This window comes from Dioscorea cayenensis, chromosome 14, assembly GCF_009730915.1.
Source record: "Dioscorea cayenensis subsp. rotundata cultivar TDr96_F1 chromosome 14, TDr96_F1_v2_PseudoChromosome.rev07_lg8_w22 25.fasta, whole genome shotgun sequence".
NCBI lineage: Eukaryota > Viridiplantae > Streptophyta > Magnoliopsida > Dioscoreales > Dioscoreaceae > Dioscorea > Dioscorea cayenensis.
In genome coordinates this window covers 10,388,502-10,411,460 of record NC_052484.1, presented here as the reverse complement: position 1 = coordinate 10,411,460, position 22,959 = coordinate 10,388,502, and the positions used below count along the sequence as shown (strand labels likewise).

At 36.3% G+C, this 22,959-nt stretch overlaps 1 protein-coding gene across 1 annotated transcript; it reads right to left on the bottom strand.

Annotated features, from left to right (window-relative positions):
• Positions 1-12,147: 12,147 nt before the first annotated feature.
• On the bottom strand, positions 12,148-12,909 carry LOC120276112. Its single transcript, XM_039282845.1, has 2 exons — positions 12,800-12,909; positions 12,148-12,424 (listed from the first exon to the last, which is right to left on the bottom strand). The coding sequence occupies exons 1-2, from the start codon at positions 12,907-12,909 to the stop codon at positions 12,148-12,150; spliced, it is 387 nt and encodes a 128-aa protein (XP_039138779.1).
• Between the last annotated feature and the right edge of the window lie 10,050 nt (positions 12,910-22,959).

The following is a 22,959-nucleotide window of genomic DNA, read 5'->3' as shown; positions in this document are numbered from 1 at the left end:
TCAAGTCGTGGCCTTCAACATGATTGGGTCATTAACTTGACAATTTTGACTTGCTTTTAAAATGGATCTCAAGCTGTAATTATGAACTTGATTTCCGTTAACTAAGTCATCAATTGAGTTCTCCAATTCATCTTTGCGAATGAGACCTCACAATGGGTTTTAAGAAAATTTTGTTAACACTTTTTTTGTTTTGACTCAGATGAGCGTCAAGAGACCTCAAAGTGTGTTCAAAGAGAAAATTTTCATTTATTTTTTTCACTCGAATGAGTGTCAAAATACTTCAAAGTGAGTTCAAAGAGAGATTTTCATAAATTTTCATTTACTCTTCTTTTCGCTCTAATGAGTGTCAAATGACATCAAAGTGAATTCAAAGAGAGATTTTCATAAATTTTTTTATTTACTCTTCCTTTCACTCCAATGAGTGTTAGAAGACCTCAAAGTGAGCTCAAAGAGAGATTTTTATAACATTTTTTTACTTGCTCTTCCTTTCACTCCAATGAGTGTCAAACGACCTCAAAGTGAGTTCAAAGAGAGATTTTAATAATTTTTTCATTTACTCTTCCTCCACTCCAATGAGTGTTAAAAGACCTCAAAGTGAGTTCAAACAATTTTTTATCTCTACCCCCAAGAGTGTCAAGACCTCAAGGGTGGTTTGAAGAAATTTTATAAATTTTTCTCTCTACCCCCAAGAGTTTCAAAACCTTAAGGTGGTTTTGAAGAAATTTTATAATTTGTTTCTCTCTACCCCAAGAGTGTCAAAACCTCAAGGTGGGTTTAGAGAAATTTTATAAATTTTTTCCTCTACCCTTAAGAGTGTTAAGGCCTCAAGGTGGGTTTTGGAGAAATTTATAAATTTTTCTCTCTACCTCCAAGAGTGTCAAGACCTCTAGGTGGGTTTTGGAGAAATTTTATAAATTTTTTCTCTCTACCCCCAAGAGTGTCAAAGACCCCAAGATAAGTTTTAAGGAAATACTCATAAAATTTTTCAAGAGAAGAACCTGTAAAAATGGTCCCATGTCATTTTTCACATCAACCCCTAATTTTTTTTCTTTTTTTTTTCTTCACAAAGTTCTAGATTTATTCAACCAAACCCCTTAAAGCTTCACTTTTCCATATTTCTTCTTTTTCTTTTTTTGTTTTGTTTTGTTTTGTTTTTGTTTTTTGTTTTGCAATCAAATCCTCCAATTTCTTCATTTTCACATCTTTGACCACTTTTGCTAATAAACCCAAATTTTCATATTTCTCCCACAATTTTGCAACTAAACCCCTAGATTTCTCCTTTTCACATTTCCGCTCAAACTTTTGCAAATGCCTCCTTTTTTTTTAATATCTTCCTAGGTTTTTTTTTTATTTACAATTAGGTGTAAGAACTCCTATATGTCCCATTTGTTTAGAAATTTTGCAGATGAGTCCTCGAATTTTCTATTTTAATATAATTGTTTTTGCATTTTCCCACAAACTTCACAAATAAATTCTTGAAATTTTACATGCTTCTACATTTTTCATAATTCTTGTGAATATTCCCCTTTTTTTTTTTAACTGATAGCTTAAAGAGGCGATCCTTACTAAATTAAGGCTTCATTCTAATCATGACATGCAAGCATCAATTTGTACAAAAACTCTTAGATATCTCATATCCTGACTATGACAATGCATACATCTAAGATGACAGAAACAAAAAAAAAATGTCTGATAGTAATGATTGAGCTTAAACATCATGTATGAGTGACATGCACATTTCACATGCATGGTAACAAGTAATGTTACAATGACAAAGGAGAGGATGGTGTGTGAAATGAGGAAATATGGACATGAATGGGATGAGATTGCAGAGAGAGTCAGCAAAAAACTTGTGAATCTATACATGCTGAACATACTATAGAAAGCAAGCTCTCATTGCACAAGACAAGGCATCATCTTAAGTATGTAAACATGTGAGGCCCATCATAGTTAATGGTTAGTAATTGGATCGTGAAATTTATTTTAAAGTAAATTCTGAAATTAGTAAATAATGCAAATTATTTATGAATTTATTGTTTGCAAGATTTGTGTTTAGACATATAACTAAAGCAAGAACATTGAAGAAGTGATACTTGGGTGTTTTGAGCAAGGAAATGATAATGCAGAAGTTGGATGTTCAAGTTATGAAATACATGCCAAAAAAAACCAGTAGATTTGGATTTAATTGAAAATATTGTGCTAGATGCTGGTATAACGCTTGATTCTGAAGAAGAAGTTTATAAATTGTATGTCCAGTATGCGCGGCGTAAAGGGTTTGGCATCACCAAAAAAAGTACGAGATTAGGTGATGATGGAAAATTGAAATATTACACGCTAGCATGTGCAAGAGGTGGCAAACGAATATCTACTTCAAAAAACTCCTTCAACCCAAGGCTATCCACCAAAGTAAATTGTCTGGCAAAGATTAATGTCATTGTTGGCAATGATGGGTGATTTACCATTTCTAGTGCTAATTTGGAGAATAATCATGCACTTAGCCCACAAAAAGCTCGTTTCCAAAAGTGCAATAGAAAATTTGATGCATATGTGAAAAGAAGGCTTGAATTAAATGACCAAGTAGGGATAAGCCTAAGCAAAAATTTTCATTCCCTAGCAGTTGAAAGTGCGGGTTATGAAAATTTAACATATAGTGAAAAAGTTTATAAGAATTATATTGTGAAAGCAAGGCAATTTAGGCTTGGCGTTGGAGATGCCGTGGTACTTGGAAAATATTTCTCTTGCATGCAACAAAGAAACACAAACTATTTCCATTTGATTGACATGGATGTGGAAGGTCATTTAAGAAATGTCTTCTGGGTTGATGTGAGGTCTATAGAGGCTTATGAAGCTTTTGGTGATGTAATTTCCTTTGATAAAACATACTTGACGAATAAGTATGACATGCCATTTGCTCCGTTTGTCGGTGTAAATCATCATAGACAGACAGTATTGTTTGGGCGTGGCTTATTGTCGAAGGAAGATACAGAAACATATGTTTGGCTCTTTAAAACTTGGCTGGAGTGTGTATGTCAGGAAAGGCTCCTAAAGCAATTATTACAGACCAATGTATGGCTATTCATGGTGCAGTTAGATTAGTTTTTCCAAATTCCGATCACCACCTTTGCCTTTGGCATATCATGAAGAAGGTTCCCGAGATGCTTGGAGGTTTAAATGAATACAAAGCAATCAAGAATATTTTGAAATGCATCACGTATGAAGCATTAGATATTCAGGAGTTTGAAGACACATACTTGAAGATGATGGCGGACTATAACATTGAGGAAAATGAATGGGTGAATTCTCTATTCAAAATTCGTGATCGTTGAGCTCATGTATATGTTAAATGCATATTTTGGGCTGGAATGTCTACCACTGAAAGAAGTGAAAGTGTAAATGCATTTTTTGATGGTTATGTTGGTCCGACGACTTCACTGAAGCAGTTTGTTGAGCAATATGATAATGCCTTGAAAAGCAAGATTGAGAAGGAGAACAAAACTGATTTTGCTTTATTTAACTTGTGTTTTCCATTGATCACTAATTGCTATTTTGAGAAGCAACTACAAGATGAGTAAATTGTGCTCTCATTTTACTAAAGCCGCAAAACTTGGAGCAGAGTTAAATGACAAATGCATCTTCTTGATGAAATATGTGGATGAAGCAATTGAGAAGTTGATGGGCAACACAACTTGCAAGGAAAAGTTTACACCTATGTTGTTGGAGGAGACAAATGTGTCATATTTCTGACTTCTTTGAATGTGCGGAGTAAGGGTCGTCCACCATAAAAAAGGAAGAAGTTAAAAGTTGAAGAAATAATAATCAGAAACAAGAAAAAAATATTTTTATATAGTAACATATTCATTACTGTTAGTGCAACCACACTATAATTGGCATGATTTGACACATAGTCAAGATGACATGGCAACCTGTGTGATGTGATATAATTGATGACATGGCAAGGCATGGTGACATGACAAGGAGTCTTGACTTGGAGGCAAATATCTTGAAGATCTTGGCGGAGTTATTTTTGCCAATGTATTACAACTTGAAGACAAGATCATATCAAGACCATATTTAGGGTGATTTGATTGAAGACTAAATATGGATGGAGCTTAATTGAAGAAATACCTATCAATGGTATGATTGAAGACTATTGTTGGCATGATTGAGTTGATTGATTGAAGATCTTTTCTTGGGAAGATTTGAAGACCAAACTTGGGTGAATTAAGGATCATGTTTGGCAATTTTCGTGAAGACGCACAAGGACGTGCACCCCTTACGAGGGGACTGCGTGATGAGAAACTGAGAAGGTAGGCTAGTTGCTGACAGTCAGGATCGGGAGATTTGGCTGCACTGACTCAGACTAAGCATGACCGGGAGGTTGATGGGTCTTGAGGTCATCCGCAACATAATCAGAACTTAGTCAAATCAGCAGTCAGGCCATGTTGCAATTCATGTTACAACAGGAGTTGCAACAGCTAATTTTGGAAAGTTTTTAAATTAGTAGCCGCGGAGATTCTAAAAGAGGTATGTGCTATATTTAGGACGTTGAGGCGTCTATATAAGCTACCTTGCTCTGAGATTGGGTGTGTCACTTGTGGAGAAGAGTGTGTGAGCACTAGATAATCTAGAGAGGGTAGTGATCTTTATTGTTGGGAAAGTGAGTGACAAGTGTTTGTAGTCATCTATTTTCACTTCTTTTAGTAGATTGTTTATCTCCGGGCTTGGCCCCCCAAACATAGGCGAGTGGATGCTGAACTGGGTTACCAATCTTGTGTGTCTCCTTTCTTGTTTGGTTTGTGTGAAATTGCATGAATATTTGAGTGTTTATTTAAAACCACAAACCACATCGGTGGAAGTAATAAGTGGTATCAGAGACTTGGTCACCGTGTTCGCTTTGGTTTCAAAGTCGGTAAGGTCCTAACAAGTTCCACTGATGGCCGGAAAGGAAGGAGCTTCCGTCACACGACCACCGTTGCTAAATGGATCCAATTACCCATATTAGAAGGCATGCATGAAGGATTTTATCAAATCCATAGACGAGAGTGCATGGATTACTGTAGAAGAAGGATGGTCTTCTCCTACTCTAGTTGATGAAGACAAGAACAAGATCATAAAAAAGAAAAGTAGTTGGAGTATCGAAGACATGCGCAAAGCTAATGTTAATGGGAAGGCTCTCAATGCAATCTTTGGAGGAGCTAATGAGAGTGCCCCAAAGAAGTTTGAAAGATTCTTCAAACTATCCATGAAGGCACAAACTTGGTTAGAACATCTAAACTCCAAATACTAACAACTATGTTCGAGAATCTCAGGATGGGAGAAGATGAGACAATAGCCATATTCAATGCCATGTTAATTGATATTGCAAACCAAGCCTTTCAACTTGGCAAGAAGTATTTAGATAAGAAGCTAGTCCAAAAGACTCTTAGATCTCTTCCAAGAAGATTTGATGCAAAAGTTTCCGTAATTGAAGAGGCAAGAGATATCACAACCATGAGGCTTGACGAGTTGATGGGGTCCCGACAAGCATATGAGATGAATTTTAATCCTGAAAGAGAGGTAGAAGATATAGCTCTGAAGGTGGAGACAACAAGACAAAAGGAACTACAGTAGGATAGCATAACAGACAATGAAGATGAAGAAGATAATGATGTTGTTCTTCTGACAAGAAAGCTACATGTCATGATCAGAAAATACAAGACACAAGGCAAGAAATTCCAAAGAAAAGATGATCTGAATAAAGGAAAGGAAGAAGTCAAAGATCATCTCATGAAGATCAAGTGTAGAGAATGTGGTGGCCTTGGGCATTATCAATACTAGTGTGCTAACACTCTTAGGAAGAAAGAAAAGTCACTCAATGCTAGATGGAGTGATGATTTAGATGGTAGCATGGAAGAAGATGATGAAGAAAGTCTGAGCAACCATCATACATCCTTTCCTGCTGTGATGAATGGATCTAAGCTTGTCGCAGAATATGTTACAACATCAACTACAACATCCACTGAAACTAACAGTGAATATAATGAGGTAACATAAAATGATCTTCTCACTAGTTATAAACTTATGATGAACAAATTCAATGAGATAGTGTTGTAAAACCAACGCTTGGTGAAAAAGTTGAGTGTATGCAAACAAAAGTTTTGCCACGCTGAGAAGACCTTGGACTCCATGAACAAGCGTAAAGCCATGCTTGACGAGATTCTATCAATTGGAAGAACAAGTACAACCTGACATGGTATTGGGTATATTGGGGAAACTTCAAGTGTTAAGACAGAAAGTTCAGGAGTTGTGTTCGTCAAGTCAACTGCTCAACAAAACAATGAAGAAAAGTAAGTCAAAGTAAGGGAAGAACCGAAAAGAGAAGTGCCTACGTGCTTTCATTGTGGAGAGACTGGCCACATAAGACCCAAGTGCATCAAATTAAATGAAGACTTGAAAAGTGGAAGAATAGTTGGACATGAGCAGGTAGTCATCAAAAGGAAAGTCAGAGGAAAGATTATTGTAATCAAGAAATTATGGATTCAAAAAGATAACAAACCAAGAGAAGATGTAGAGGTCTGTAGTTCTGATTTGAAGATGGTGAAAAATCATACATGTACAACATTATATTACAACCAACAAGTGTTGACCAAGGACCTATGAAGTTAACAAGCAAAACGCTCCAACGAGTGAAAATCTCTTGATGTCTTTCAAAGTTAAAAAAAATCAAAAACAAAAGAAAATAAAAAAGGGGGAAAATAAAAAAAAATATATTAAAAAAAAGGAGAGATTATTTCTTTTGAAAATATGAAAGGATGCCTTGGAAGTTATAACTAAATAAAGGGGCATAAAAACCCTAAATCCCTATTTATTTCCACATTGTTTTTAAAATTAGAAGAAGAAGAAGAAGAAGAAGAAGAAGAAGAAGAAGATGGTGTTTGAAGATGAGGACGAAGAGGATGGCCCGCCATGCTCCTGCGACCCCATAAGAAATTGCTGCCAGAATTGAAAAAGTAAGGTTGAGAGGGACCAATTCTGGAGGGAGTCCATCAAGAGAAGAAGAACCAAAAGATTTGGTGAAAGTGATTGTCCCCTACGTTTCTTCTCAAGATGCTGAAGTAGTGGAAGCAAGAACATCATCACAGGATGTGCCCACTAGTGTCAAAGACAGAGATGATCTCCTTAGATGGGTACGCGAGTCATTTCTAGGAGCCTATATCTAGAGAAATAAAGAAGATAAACAGGATGATTCAACTACAGCTCCAGATGGAGAAGGTTCAGAGGATCAATAGGGTGGAGTTGAAGATACTGCAGAAAAAGAAGCAACCCCAGCATAAGCAGAAGAGGATATCGAAGAAAGAAGTACAGATGCTCCCACTAGTGCTGAAGAAGAGGCTGCTGCTATTCTAAGTGAAGTCCTGAACAACATTCACCAACATACTAATGTACCTGCAGATACTGAACATGTCATAGTACAAGTTACAACATCTCCTGCAACATCAGAGAGTTCACATAGTTTTGATAAGATCCCACTCAGAGATCATCTCTCAGAAATTTCTACTAAAAAGAAGATAGGACAGAAAAAAGAAGTCTCCCTGAAGTTGAAGTCTCCCTGAGGCTCAAAAGGAAATGCACTGAAGCTGCAAAACAGGGGGAGAAACCGCCTTCTAGTTCTAAAAAGGAAAAAAAGAAGAAAGCAACTCAAGTTTCTGAAGATAGTGATGAAGACAATTTTTTTTTTTATAAAGCTTCGAAGAAGAAATTCAAGACTATTGTTGAGAGAGGACTCGTTATTGAAAGGGTGATAGATTAAGTAGCTTTTGAGAAGTATGGGTTAACCGAGCTACTGTAAGAAAGAAATTTATACAAGTCTGCAATATTTACTGAAAGCTACAGGTTGTCATTAGTGCAAGAATTTTACAGTAATCTGTTGCCATCTGACAAAGGCATCACTAGAGTTTACGTTCGAGGAAAGTGGATTCCTTTTACTCCAGCTTGCCTAAACAGAGTCCTGGAGTCTAAACTAGAGGTCAAAGGTAACTATGAAGAAGTGCTTGAGTTGAATGAGGAGGTTCTTAAAGAGATTACTGGAGGAAGAACCGAGCCATGGGAAGAAGAGTTAAGACTTCTAGCCAGCCAAGTACAATGTTCTCTTTAGACTTGGCATCCAGAACTGGTTACCAGCCCCACAAAATTCTAGTATAGTGAAGGAGCCCGAGCTGTTATTATTTGCTGTTGGAACTAGCAAGAAGTTTAATCTGGGAAGGCTGATTTTCCAAACCATCGTGAAAGAAACTGACTGTGCAAGCTCCTCAACATCACTTGGGTATCTTGCACTGCTGTGCAGTTTTTGTTACAATATAGAGCATAACTCAAAAAGGGAGAAGCAGTCATAGTAGTGAAGAAGCTGAAGATTTCTCAGAAGTTGTTTACCCAGGTAAGAAAATTGATTTACCTGTAGGAAGGGTGTCTCCACCACCAATGCCTAAAGATGCAGAAGAGGCGAATCTGCTAGTTGAAGAAGAATATGAAAAGCTTTTGAAGGAATAGCTAGAAGACGTAGAGAGAAGGCAAAGGTCACTATCCGCAGAATTGTTCATCATTGCCCGCCAGAAATAGAAGATTTTATCTCGCCTGGAAATTCTCAAGAAGAAGAAGAAGAAAGGAGCTGATGGCCATGATTCAAGGGGAGATGATGACCAAGAGACTTGAAGATAGGGGGAGTTGCCGGAGAAGGTGTAACACGGTTTGCAACAACTCATGAAGACTTCGGCATCAATTGTGTCACAAAGGGGCAGAACATTGCCACAACACCAGGCTGACTAGATTTTTTTTATGTGTTTTTCTGGACATTTGAACATTTGGTGTTTTTGTTTTGGACCCTTTTATGTTTGTCAGTTCTTTATATTTAATTGTATTTTGTCTCACTAGTTACAGTTTGTAATATTCTCTCAGTACTTTGTTAGCAACTAGATGATATCTTGTGTCAGCCCTGGTTTCTGTTCTCTAGTTGATATTGTAACTGGAAGTTGTAATAGTGTCAATCTAATCTGTGTCCCAATCAGTGTTGTAACAGGTGTTGTAAAAGAAGTCAGTCTGGGTGCAGAAGTAGTTGTGTCAAATTATGCCAAAGAGGGAGATTGTTAGTGCAACCGTACTATAATTGGCATGATTTGACACATAGTCAAGGTGACATGGCAACCTGTGTGATGTGGCATAATTGATGACATGGCAAGGCATGGTGACATGGCAAGGAGTCTTGACTTAGAGGCAAATAACTTAAAGATCTTGGTGGAGTTATTTTTGGCAATGTATTACAACTTGAAGACAAGATCATATCAAGACCATATGTAGGGTGATTTGATTGAAGACTAAATATGGATGGAGCTTAATTGAAGAAATACCGATCAATGGTATGATTGAAGACTATTGTTGGCATGATTGAGTTGATAGATTGAAGTTCTTTCTTGGGAAGATTTGAAGACCAAACTTGGGTAAATTAAAGATCAAGTTGGCAAGTTTCATGAAGACGCACAAGGACGTGAACCCCTTGTGAGGGGACTGTGTAATGAGGAACTAAGGAGGTAGGTCAGTTGCCGGCAATCGGGATCGGGAGATTTGGCTACACCGACTTGCACTAAGCATGACCGGGAGGTTGATGGGTCTTCAGGTCATCCGTAATGTAACCAGAACTCAGTCAAGTCATTAGTCAGGCCCATGTTGCAATTCATGTTACAACAGGAGTTGCAACATCTAATTTTGGAAGGTTTTTAAGTTAGTAGCAGTGGAGATTCTAAAAGAGGTATGTGCTATATTTAGAACGTTGAGGCGTCTATATAAGCTACCTTGCTTTGAGATTGGGTGTGTCTCTTGTCTAGGAGAGTGTGTGAGCATTAGACAATCTAGAGAGGGTAGTGATCTTTATTGTTGGGAGAGTAAGTGACAAGTGTTTGTACTCATCTATTTTCATCTCTTTTAGTGGATTGTTTATCTCCGGGCTTGGCCGTCCAGATGTAGGTGAGTGGACACCAAACTGGGTTACTAATCTTGTGTGTCTCCTTTCTTGTTTGGTTTGTGTGAAATTGCATGAGTGTTTGAGTGTTTCTCTAAAACCATAAACCACATCGGCGGAACTAACAATTACTTCTTTAGATTTTTTTTGATGCACTTTTTTTTGTATGTATAACATCCATGTTATTATTAGCAGAAGGCACAAACAAAGGGAGGTGCAACAGCTAAAAAATTCACATAAGATGATCATTGCACACAAGAGAGCGTGGTAATTCCCTTGCAATTGTCATTAATGTCCAAATTAAGCATTTCAATCATTTAAATTTTTGTAATGATTTGTTGGACTATAATCTCTTTTCTTAGGTGAATTCAAATTCTGTATCGATCAATCTGGATATGCATCAAAGTTCTTCTCTAGGTTTTACAAGCCAATGCAATGATCTCTGATTAAGGTGAGTTGCAAGACATATGTATTTATTTTTGTATTCAATACTTAGTGATTAAGATTGTTGATGATATGAAATTGTGTTTAATTTTGTGTTCATGTTTGTGTTCATGTTCGTGGAGGAAAAACTGAAATTTTGTGTTCATGTTTGTGTTATAAGTAAAGATTTTTGTGTTTATGTTTATGTTATTGTTGTAACATTTGTCTTGTTATTTATGTTTAGGTTTTGTGTTGTTTATATTTGATGAAGAGATGAACCAGGACATTGTATTAGTTATTGACTATTAAAAATGTTATCAAATATTCTAGTCCATTATGAATGCTCATTACTATTACTTACTTTATATTGACCTGCATCAAACCAAAAATTGATGGATTGGGTTATAGGTTTCATGTTTTTCAGTTATATATTTACAGTATAGTCAAACCACTAATATTGACTAGTTTTGTTGATTATGTCTGTTTTCATTTGGCTTAAAAGGATGATTAATAGCATTGTCGACTCATTTTGAAAAAAAAAAATGCAGTATAGACTGACAATGATTTCTGCTGTGGCACTGCACATGGAACATTGATTTGCATATCCAATTCCAAATGATCAATTGATTTTCAATATTTGACCATAAATAAAATCCTGTCCAATTCCAATTCAATATTCTTGATAACATTGGATTTTGTTTTGCTTCGTCGTGCTTTCAAAAATTTTGAATTGTAAAACTTCTAATGTTGAGTGATTTAGCATGATGTAAGACTCTAATTCTTTATCGTTCAATATATCTAATGTTCTATTTTAAGGTATATTGTGTATATTATGGATTCTGCAGCTGTTTGAGATGGGTTTAGAGCTTTCACTGGTACGGCTAAAAGCTATGGCAAAGTATGCTTTTGGCTTGGGTTTGGTTCAGGTGTGGTGTTGGTGGCCTTGCACTTATGAGAAGTCTTGCAATGACAGGCCCTGACATCTATAGTTGCAATTATTCAATACAACATCGTTTTATAGACAACTGCAATTGCAGTTTCTGATATGCATGATATTTTGTCTGTGCCATGCAAACAGTGCAAGTTTGCATACTTAATAATTGGCATGAACTGGATTCATCACCCATGAAAGCTCCTCGACACAAGCATCACTGGATGCCTTTAATTAAAATATATGAACAGTTTTGTGGTAGAAATCTACATTTCATGATTTTGCAATTTCAATCTACATTAGTAAACATAAATACCATCTTTATCTACAATTTGCACTTTGAGAAAGATAAAAATCATCAACTCATAAAGATCTTACAAAGCCAAAATTAGTCTCAAGTTTTATCATGATCATATGGCTCCAAACTTTAACTGATAATGATGTCAAATAAGCATCAAACAAGTCTATAATCATCAACTCATTAAGATCTTGCATATATAATAATTACATGCCAAAATAATTAGCATGATTAAGCCCGACCAGCACTTCCCACCAGTTGCATTGCAGCAATGCAGCATTGCAAGGCTCAATATCTACTCCTGCTTGCTATGTTTTATATCATTGTACCAACAGCCTCATATTCCATTTGAATATGAGAGTTTCGACAACTTTATGGTTCAAAGCTACGAGGGATTGAACATAAAGCACTTGATAACCTTTTACAAACAACATAACCCAATATATTGCCTCGGCATCTCATTATTTACTACTCGACGGGGATCTGAGCCAACCAACGATCTATGGGTCAATCTTCCACGACATTCACAAGTTCATATTCCACCAATGAAAGGTTGTTGTTCTCTTTAACCATAAATTCAGCTGGGTCTGTGACTTCAACTCGATCACATTTACCAATTGCAAGCCTCATTGATCCTTTGAACATGTCTATCTTCGCATTGTGAAGTATTATAGTTGCTCCAGCCTTCAGTAGCTCTACTATGCATAATAAGCCTTTTGTCAACAAATAATTACCAAACAAGGAACTAACATGGTTGAAAGGCAAGTATGGGTAAAGTGGTATACTGTATTATATAAACTAATGAGGAAGCTAAAAACTAGAAATTACGTAGTTATGAAAATAGGTCATCATCTAGCACAAATAAATGATAAGCATACAAAGCATGGACACTGGTAGTTAAAACAAGTTCCAAGTATGATGGGGAAAATGAAAATGGTAATGAATAGGAAATTTAATTAAAAACTAAGAAGTAAAGATTGCCATTCTCTCTTCTTTATACAAGCTCATTATACTCTTCCTCATAGAGCTCAAGAGCCATGAATTCTGGTGTCCTTGCGTATATCTAGCCAATGCATTATACCTATGAAGCCAATGTAGTACTATATATATATATACAGATATGTATATGCACAAATACATAGATGAATAAATAGCATACCTATGACACTGTGAGCACAAGAGAGAGGGGCTTACACATCCATATCGGTCAGAAGAGTCTGTCTCAACATAGCCATTAGCCTCGCCGGCAAGTTCCCCTTGCCGCCGCATATCAAACATATATAAACTATATATATGTATATATTTATATAAAAGAAAGGTATAGTATAAGTCAAGTCAGACGAAGAAGAAGAAGAAGAAGAAGAAGAAGAAGAAGAAGTGGAGAAAATAATTGAGGTGCGGGGAAGGAAAATTAGGGGAATAATAATGATAATAAGAGTAGCAGCAAATCAATTAGGGGTAGATCCTGGGTTTCAGAAAAATTCAGAGAATGAATTCATGTTTCATCAAAGGCTCAGATCTTGCCCCTCTATTCTTTCACATAGATAAACCTAAATCAAGGGCTGCAACTAAAGTTGCCACGCCACCAAATCTCCATACTCTTTTATAGGGAAAATCATCATGGCCACAAGATCATCTAAAAGAGTAATGCTATATAGAGCGAACCTAATACCCAAACTAGCCATGTTGACAAAAAGAAATACATGATGCAACAAAATGATTTATGCTAAATATATATAACATATCAAGCAACAGAATGAAAAAAGAGGCTCAGATTCAAAAGTGGAAATTTTCTTCCACCCTTCCCTCTCCCTCTACAATAATAGTAGCAGTTGCCTACTAGGCCATCCAAGCTACTACGCTGTCGTTGTAGAGAGACGAGGGCATGAGAGAATTTCTTAGGGCATCATCATTACCTCTGTACCTGATTTCAAGGCGAGACGAGACTCTCGGACAAGGGCACTAGAGAGGGGAGCGGCGGTTGGGAGCAGAGGCACAAGAGAGAGAATAGAGCAGCAGCGGTCAGGAGCTAGGATACGTGTGACAGAGAAACCGAGAGCTACCACACAAGAGAGGAGGGGGGATCGCTGACCAGGCATTTGTCCCTGAATTTCAGACAACCTAGGACAAGAGTGAGAGAGGAGATGGGAGCTACCACACAAGGCACGAGTGAGAAGCTACCGCACGAGAAAGGAGAGGAGAGCGGCGGCTAGGCTTTCATCCCAGAATTTCAGAGAACCTAGGGCACGAGTGAGAGAAGGACAGGGATCTAGCACACGAGAGAGGAGAGGGGAGCGGCAGCCTGGCTTTTGACCTAAGAATTTTGGAGAACATTTGATATGAGAGAGAGAAAAAGCTAGAGCTATCGGATGAGAGAAGAGGGGAGAGCGGTGGCCTCATTTTATTGCACTAGAGAGAGAGAGGGAGCGGTAGCCAGCCTCTTTTCTTTAGCTTGGAAGATAAGCTAGGGCACATACACAAGAGAGAGAGAGAGAGAGAGAGAGAGAGAGAGAGAGAGAGAGAGAGATTTTGTCTCTCATTTTATTAGATTTTTTTGTTTAATTTAAAAAAAACTAAAAGAGGAGAGAGAATCGCTGCCACATCACCAGCCACATCAGTCGTGTGGCTGGTTCGTGTGAGCGGTTCGCTCTATATAGCATTACTCCTTACATCATTCCATCGCTGCCTTAACACCGTTTCCACTGCTGTGATGAGAATCTAGATTGAAAAGTAAATATCATATAAAAGATGTCCTTATTAGGAATACTAAAATAGGAGGGACCATATGTGGATTAGGAAGTTTTGGAGGGATTGTCTATTACTTCCTTGCAAAAATAAATACCAAATACAGATATCCACTCATGCAAAAACAACCAAGCTTGCCCTCCAAACATTATCACCACCATTGAAATTGAAGAACCACATGCAAGGAACATCTTTGCCAAAATTTCTTCTCAATCCAAGAGTGCAATTGCTAAAATTCCACTTTTAATAAGGATATATAGAGAGGTCTCGAAGCAAAAATCTCCCCAAAATTTTTAATTACTCTATGCTGTTATATATGCAATTTATGATTTGTCAGGCTTATATATGCAAAGGAGCCCAAAGGGTTTTTTTCTTATATAACCTAAAAAGGGACAATTATAATCGTTATTTATTTTTTAAACAACCAAAAAAAATAATGATGAACAGTCTATGAAAGGGTTGTTTGTGTTTAAGATCATCAATTTTAGTAACAATAGACAATGCATTCACGGAATGAAGCACAACAAAAACAAAAGCCCATATTTTTTGTTTATTTGGTTCTGTCAAATTTAAGAACAACCGTAATTAGGGTTTTTTAAAATTTGATTAAACATTACAGGAAAGGACCTTGAGGCCTTTTGTATAGTTGCAAGTGGCCATGATGGCCCTGTAATTTTGCAAGTGACTTCATGGTCTTTCCTTTTGAAACATTTTTCCATGAAGGAAGAAATGCATTAAATTCCTATGAGAATTATGTGTTACCGATGTCTTTTTGTAATTTATAATTTTTAAAATGTACAATGCATTTAATTGTTAATCGAGTAAAAGTATTCATATTTTTTAACCCAGAATAAGGTAGGGGGTGAAAAGGTTAGTTGCAGGAATGGTCATCAACATGGATAGGTAGTTACATGGAGCAACCATGACGATGGATGACTTCAATGTTCATTGCTGCCTTCTTTCATGTATGAAGCAACTAAAATGGAACAATGCTTGGGGCTCATAAAAAACAATATTTTTTCCTAATAGTGTGCAGGCATACACTCATGGTCAACCTCTTCCTCAAGAACTTGGATGGTTCCTAAATGGAGGGCAAAGAGCAGTTTTGACATCATGGGGCATACTTTCTAACTAGATTATGAAAAGGCTGGAAGAGCTGCATGCAAATGCACATGGAGAGAGGGAGAGGATATACACCATTATTGTAGATAACCTCTCTCCCTTCCTCATAGTAGATGGAAAATCTCTCTCATGAAGGCTCCGAAAGGTCAGAGATCATTTAGGAATGATAGAGAGTCAATCAGCTAGAAGTAGATTCTCAACATGTAACATATTTGAGATGAAGAACTTCAACACACATTGTGAAATGAGTGATACATCTCATCAAAGATGTTTGTAGACCGGAAAAGAGAATGCAAAGCACTTTGGGAACACAAAACTGAACACTGGTGGATATAACTTATTAATGCAGGAAAGACCATGTGAGGGATCACTTGACTATGAGGGATCTTTTAAGATAGGAAGAGAGTAGTCATAATTACAGGAGAATCTCAAAAAAGCATACTTCGTCAAACTATTAGACCGAGCAATAACTACATGGGTATTTGATTTGAGGAGCTGGCATGCGATAACTCCATATTGGTAGGCAGAGCACAACAACGTAGTCTCCAAGAAAACAAATTACATTGAACAGTTAGGTAAAGTCTTGCGAGTTGTAAGAATGGAAATTAGGGAGTGTTTGGTTCGCCGAAGTGGAGGCCGAAGTGATGGAAGTGGAGGCCGAAGTGACACTTCCATTTGTTTGGTTCACTAAAAGAGAGACCGAAGTGCGGAAATAACTACTTCCAAAACCTTTCACTTCGCTCTTTGACTTTGAGAAAATTTTGGCCGAAGTCCACTTTGGCGTCCCACTTCGGCCACGTGGCTTCATGTGGGTGATTAAAATAACCCTTATTTATTTATTTATCTTTTATTATTATTTTTATTATTTATTATTTAATTTATTATTTTATTATTTAAATTATTATTATTATTATTATTTATTTTATTTATTTTATTTATTTTATTTATTTTATTGTTTATTTTATCTTTTTATCACTTTTTTTTATCTTTTATCGATTCTTTTTTAATTATTTAATTATTTATCCTTTTTTTTTCTTTTTTATTGTTTATAAAAAAATATTTTTTAAAAAATATTTTTTAAAATAATTATAAGATCAACCCAACGATTACAAAGAGGTAATTTCACTCCATTATGAAGTGGTGATGAGAACTTCATTTCCATTATTTTCAAATTTTAATTTTCACTAACCAAACAAAAGAAGTAGTTAATGATTTGACACTTCCCTTTTGAACCAAACACATGGAACTGAACACTTCCACTGAAACTTTCACTTCAACCTAAGTGACACTTGAAGACTTCCACCACTTTGATAGACTACTTCCGAACCAAACACACCCTTAAACTCTTTCAGAGTCTTGATAATGAGCCTATGAATGATATTAAACTCTTTCAAAGTCTTGATAAGGTACCAATTCCTTTAGATTTTAGACCTAGAAGGACAGAGATTGTAGAATGAGAAGAAGGTGGCTACAGAAAGAATGATTGAAGAGAAAGGCAAAAACAATAAACCATTATTATTCACACCATTCTAATATTCTTTGTCGGAAAAAGGTTATCATGGATAACCTCTCTTGCCTCATCCGGTTATGATGGAAAACCTCTCCCAAGTGGAACAGATGGAATAAACCAATGGGTGCCCAAGTAATATGGGAAGCCCTTTCGCCACATGTTATTTCTAATTAAGAGAGTCATACTCAGTAGACGCAGTCTCAACATCCTATACCGGGTGGAAGGCAGCATAGGCAGCATGTTGTCACCACTTTTGTCCACACTTTCAGGGAATAAAGGGTTTTTTAAGTGAATAATCTTATAATATATTAACATAGTATTAGGTCTAATTAATTCATTAATCATGATATTTTTGGTTGAATTTCATCATTTTGGTTCGGGCTATGCTTTTTAGTGCTTTATATGGAGATGGTTGGAATTAGTTATCAACTATGAAATTATTTAAAGCATTCTATAAGAAAAGAGATGAAAAGAAGATGTGGAGATAAAAGATTCTAAAGCAAAAGAAAGACATCAAAGAACATGACCCGCCAGTGTTAACCACCATGAGCATGGAGCATAATGAGGGATCTTAATTTAAAAAGGAACACGGCTCATCCATGGTGCACACCACACCCATGGCGCATCGCGGTCGAAGAAAACCCTAGCTTATTTCATCCTATATAAGTCCATGGAGTTTTTCAAAGGGGATCTTTGGCTGTCGTGGTGAGAGTTCAAGGTTGAGAAGCATCATAAAGCCAAAGCACACACCAAAAGACAGAGGAGATCAAGAATTAATTGAAGATCTATCGACTTTCAAGCGTGAAACTTATCGATAAAATAGAGTTTTCTTTATTTTTATTTATTTTTATTTATTGATGCTTAGTTTGAACATCATGGACTATAATTTCAATATGAGTGAGTAAATCTATCTTTCTAGGGTTAGGGATTAGCCCCTTGATGGGAAAATTTTTTTTTATATTGACTTTTTTTTTCTACTTTAATGCTTAAATTTTGTTTGATTCAATACTTTGATAATAAATGCTTATGAATGTGATGAATCCTAAATGCATGATCTTAGACACAAAAGGAATGACTAAAAAGTAAACTATAGTGTTAGAAACCCAAGATTAAGCCTAAAACCACATATTTGGATTTCTTGTGGATTAATGGTTATCACGTAACTTAAAGGGTCTAATTATATTTAATTAGTACGAAAGTAAGAGTTGATCTGAGTTAGATACTATAAGATTTGTGGAAAAAATGTGAATTCCTTCATTGAGAATAATTGGTAGAGTACAACATAATTTATAGGGTTTACAATCTTCTAGAAGATAGCTATTGACAACTATTTATAGCTAATAAAATCTGTAATATATTAACTAAGGAAATTATCCTTCAAATATGCCTAGAAAATCTTCTCCAAAATAGGAAAAATCTAAACTTGGAAAGATTTTCATAATTTTATCAAAGTAGGAAAATATAAACTAGGAATGATTTTCATAATATTTTCAAAATTCAAGACTCCACCTCAAGTTGGGTTGCAGATATCTTTCAAACCCAACTTGCTAATACAAAAATTAAAACTTGGTTTAAATAGACCCTTTGTAAAGATGTTAGCTGTCTGTTGAGATATGGGCACAAAGGGTAAACAAACTGCACCGGATTTGAGTTTCTCCTTGATGAAGTGTCTATCTATTTCCACATGCTTGGTTCGATCGTGTTGCACAGGATTATTAGCAATGCTAATAGTTGCCTTGTATCATAATAGAGTTTCATTGGGAGCTTTTATCTTCAACTGCAGATCTCCTATGACTTGTTGTAGCCAAATCAACTCACATAATCCATTGGCTATATATAGCTCTAAATTCAGCCTTTGCATTGCTGTGAGCAACAATGTTTTGCTTCTTGCTTTACCAAGTTCCCCCAAACATAGCAATAATAGTAAGCCGTAGACCTTCTATCACTGACTGAACCTGTCAAATCAGCATCAGTATAGGCTTCAATACTCCGGCTTTCTTGTTTTCTGAACAATAGACCTTTCCTAGGAGAACCTTTAAGATACCAAAGTATTCTATAGGCTTCTTCCATGTGTGTCTTCCGAGGAGGGTGCATGAATTGACTTATCAAGCTCATAGAAAAGGTAATGTCGGGCCGTGTGTGAGATAGGTAGATAAGTCTACCAACAAGTCTTTTGTATCGAGAAGTATCAACACTATCTTCTTTGCTGTCTCCCAACTTTTTATTAGGATAAACTAGGGTGTCAACTGGTTTGCACCCACTCATGCTAGTGTCTTTAAGAAGGTCTAGTATGTATTTCCTTTGATTAACTATTATTCCTTCTTTAGACCTAGCTATCTCCATCTCCATAAAGTACTTGAGACTTCCAAGGTCCTTGATTTCAAACTCATCTACCCAAATTTCTTTCAATCGAGCCATCTTTACTGTATCATCACATGTCAAGATAATGTCATCTACATAGACAATAAGAATTGCTATGCTTTCCTTACTTGATCTTCTAAAGAAGAATGTATGGTCTGCTTGAGCTTGTGAATACCCTTGTCTCTTTAATGAACTAATGAATTTCTCAAACCATGCTCGTGGAGATTGTTTCAACCCGTAAAGAGACTTTTTCAATCTGCATGAAAGGAGATAATTTTTTGTATGATACAAAATTAGACAATGGATAGAGAGGACACCTAGTGCATGCTTTGGTTTTTTCTTTCTTTTTTTTTTTTTGAGTGCAATAGGTAAATCAAGATCATTATTTTTAGGAAGTGGATTCAAACCTGGAATTTCAAAGTTTGGCAAAGGGGGTTTTTCTTGACTATGCTGCAAGTTATCAGACAATTTTCACAAATTTGGTTCTCTTCTTAAGAAAACTATCCCAAATCTGTTCATGGTATTATTTTCAGTGCTAGTTGGATAGATATTAGGTGAATCCATATTTTCATTACTTAAAACATCGGAAGAATTATTTTCATGAAGATCCATAATGTCAAACCACCAGAATTTTTTTGTAAATCAAACCTATTCCTTGGAGAATCCTGGGTCCCATTTAAAAGAGGTAAAGAATCTGAAGTATGCAAGGTAGTTTCATGAGAAAGTTGTTCATTGAAAAATAAATCACTTTGATTTTGACTTTCCATATTTTCCTCTCACCTAAAAACCGAATCTGCTTATTCTTTCTCCCCATGAAGATGAGGCTAGAAATATGAATCATTCTAAAAAAACTGAACATCAAAGGTGACAAAATATTTTTGCTTTTCAAGATCATAACATTTGTACCCTTTTTGGTTTGGAGAATATCCAAGAAAAACACACTTGTTAACTTTAGGATCTAATTTACCTCTGTTTAATTCCTTATTGTGGATAAAAATTGTGCAACCAAAGATTTTAATTGGCAAAGTGGATTGAATTCTAGAGTGTGGGAAAATTTCGGAAAACTTTTGTATTGCATTGTAAAGTGTAAAACTTTTGAGGGCATTCAGTTAATCGACCATTATCACTTCTCAAAATCTTAATTTTAGTCTCAAATTAATTACAAACCATGTTGTAAAAGTTTTTGAAAATATTTTTCACTTCATATTTATGTTCCATTAGATAAAACCAACTTAATTGTGTGTGATCATCTATAAATGTGACAACCCATGTTTTTCCAGAAATTGTTGGAATTCTAGATGGTCCCCAAACATCACTATGCACAAGAGAAAATGGTTTTGAAGGAACATATGGCCGAGAATTATAAGGAGATCTATGCATTTTTGCAAATGCCCAAATTTCACATTGAAAGTAAGATGGATCTTTTTGAGAAAATAAACCTGGAAACAATCATTTTAAATAATGAAAACTTCAATGTCTAGCCTAAAATGCCATAGCATAATATCATTCTCACTAGAACCGGAAATAACACCTAAACAAGTAGTTGAAACAAAATCTTTTGGAAGAGATCCATCATTGAAATAGTAAAGTCCACCACTTACTTTAGCATTGCCAATCATCTGGCCCTAGGCCAAGTCCTGAAATTCACAGTGAGATGGGAAAAAAATTAGCACGACAATTTTGGTTAAGAGTTAATTTACTAATTGACAGTAAATTACATGACAATCTAGGAACATGTAATACATCTTTTAATATTAGAAATGAAGAAATTTTGATGGAACCAATCCCGGCTTTGCCCCAGTATGAGCTATCTGCCACCTTAATTTTTTTTATTTCCTGCACAGGGACTACATGATGAAAATAAATATGAACAACTGGTCATATGATCAGTGGCACCCTAATCTATTATCCAAGGGCCAAAAATATTGGAGGATAGAAAGGCAATGGGAGCTTGATTACCTTGATGAGCATAAGAGGCAGAAGAAGTGGCAGAAAGATTAGAAAACTATGGAGATTTAAAGAGTATAAAAAGGTGCTTGATTTGTTCTATGGTGAATGGAGATTGAGACTGTCCTGCAGTAGAATTAGGCTTTGCAGTGGTCTCAGACATAGTATTTAGAGCTCTTCCTCCTTCATGTTTTTTCTTCCAACTTGGCTGCTAGTTTTGTGGCTTCCTATGAAGTTTCTAGCAAGATCCCTTAGTATGCCAGTGCCGTTTGCAATGCTCACACCAATGTTTTTAATTTCTTCTTATTAGAAGCAATATCAATACCATGGGCAGCTAAGGCCAATCCTTCAAGTTCTGCAGGTTGTGAAGAGGGGCATAACATGACTCATTTCCGTCCTTCTTCTTATCTGAGTTTGGAGAAGACCTCACGAATAGAAGGAAAATGGCACTTGCCTAGAACACATCCTTTAATATCATCAAATCTTGCATTTACACTAGCTAACTAGATCAATTTCTTCATGTTTCTTGAACCATGCCAAATCCTTGGGATTTTCCCATTCATCATTATAGCATAGATTAAGTTCCTGCCAAAGAGCCAGCAAATTATTGTAATATATGGTAATATCAGTTTCTCCTTGCTTAGAGTTCCATAACCAGGTTTTCAACTCATAAGCCTGTGAATGATTCTCCACGTCTGAAAAGGTCTCATGAACTGCATCCCATATTTCTTTGGCAGACATGAAGATGTAGGGTTTTCTAATAGACGTGATACACTCTCTGCAAGTGTACGGGTCGTGAACAAGTAGTAAAGTGGTACCCCGTAAGGGGTAGGGTTGTGGAACCTCAGGGACTGGACTTAAAGTATTAACTCTTCCACCGATGTCTAGTGGAGTAAGAATTGGCTTGGTTAAAAGAAAAGAATTAAACAAACAAGGAAATAACAGGTGGAGATGTCGGGTGATTTAGATGGAGATTTTGCCAACAAGAGCGCAATGCCCTGGGTTGATTCCAATGAGCTATAGCATGCTGACTTGCTTCTAAAGCTTACCACGTACATTTTAAGATTCAAGTGTGTGCTCAAAAGCAATGTTGCATATATGGTTCTCACATACACCAACTTTTGCCAAGATAACTGTGCATATTAAAAACATCAAGTTTTGCAATCACACAAGGTAACTACAACTATGGTAATCCATACACCAAGTTTTATAAAAGTAACTGTGCACATCAAACGCATCGAGTTGTGCAACACAAGATTTAACACATGAAGCAAAAGAATTCCGTAAACATTAAATGCAAGTAGTCAAAGCATACAAAGCATCATAGTTCACATCCTGGGGCACCGTGGATGGTTAGCCCCTCATGAACGGGTACAACAAGGAAGATAAAGAGAAAGAACCAAAGGAAGTAGACATGACTCCCTTTCTTCACTAGATAAATCTACTTAGCCGAGCTCCGATATGCTAACCCCACTTTCCTTGTGCCTCCAACTCATCTTTGATCCAATTAGAATGTGTGGTGAAGAATGATCTTCACTCTCCTCAAAGTCCTCTGAGTGGAGAAGAGAATCCCCGAACCAAGATGAGAGTGAAACTCTAAAATCTGGAGTAAAAAAGGCAATTTCTGACTCGAC

Excerpts from the sequence above, each read along its gene's own strand:
- LOC120276112 (XM_039282845.1), bottom strand. The coding sequence starts at position 12,909 with ATGCGGCGGCAAGGGGAACTTGCCGGCGAGGCTAATGGCTATGTTGAG. Across the intron at positions 12,425-12,799 it reads TTGTGCTCACAGTGTCATAG|TATACCACTTTACCCATACT; the intron begins GTATGCTATTTA and ends TATATAATACAG.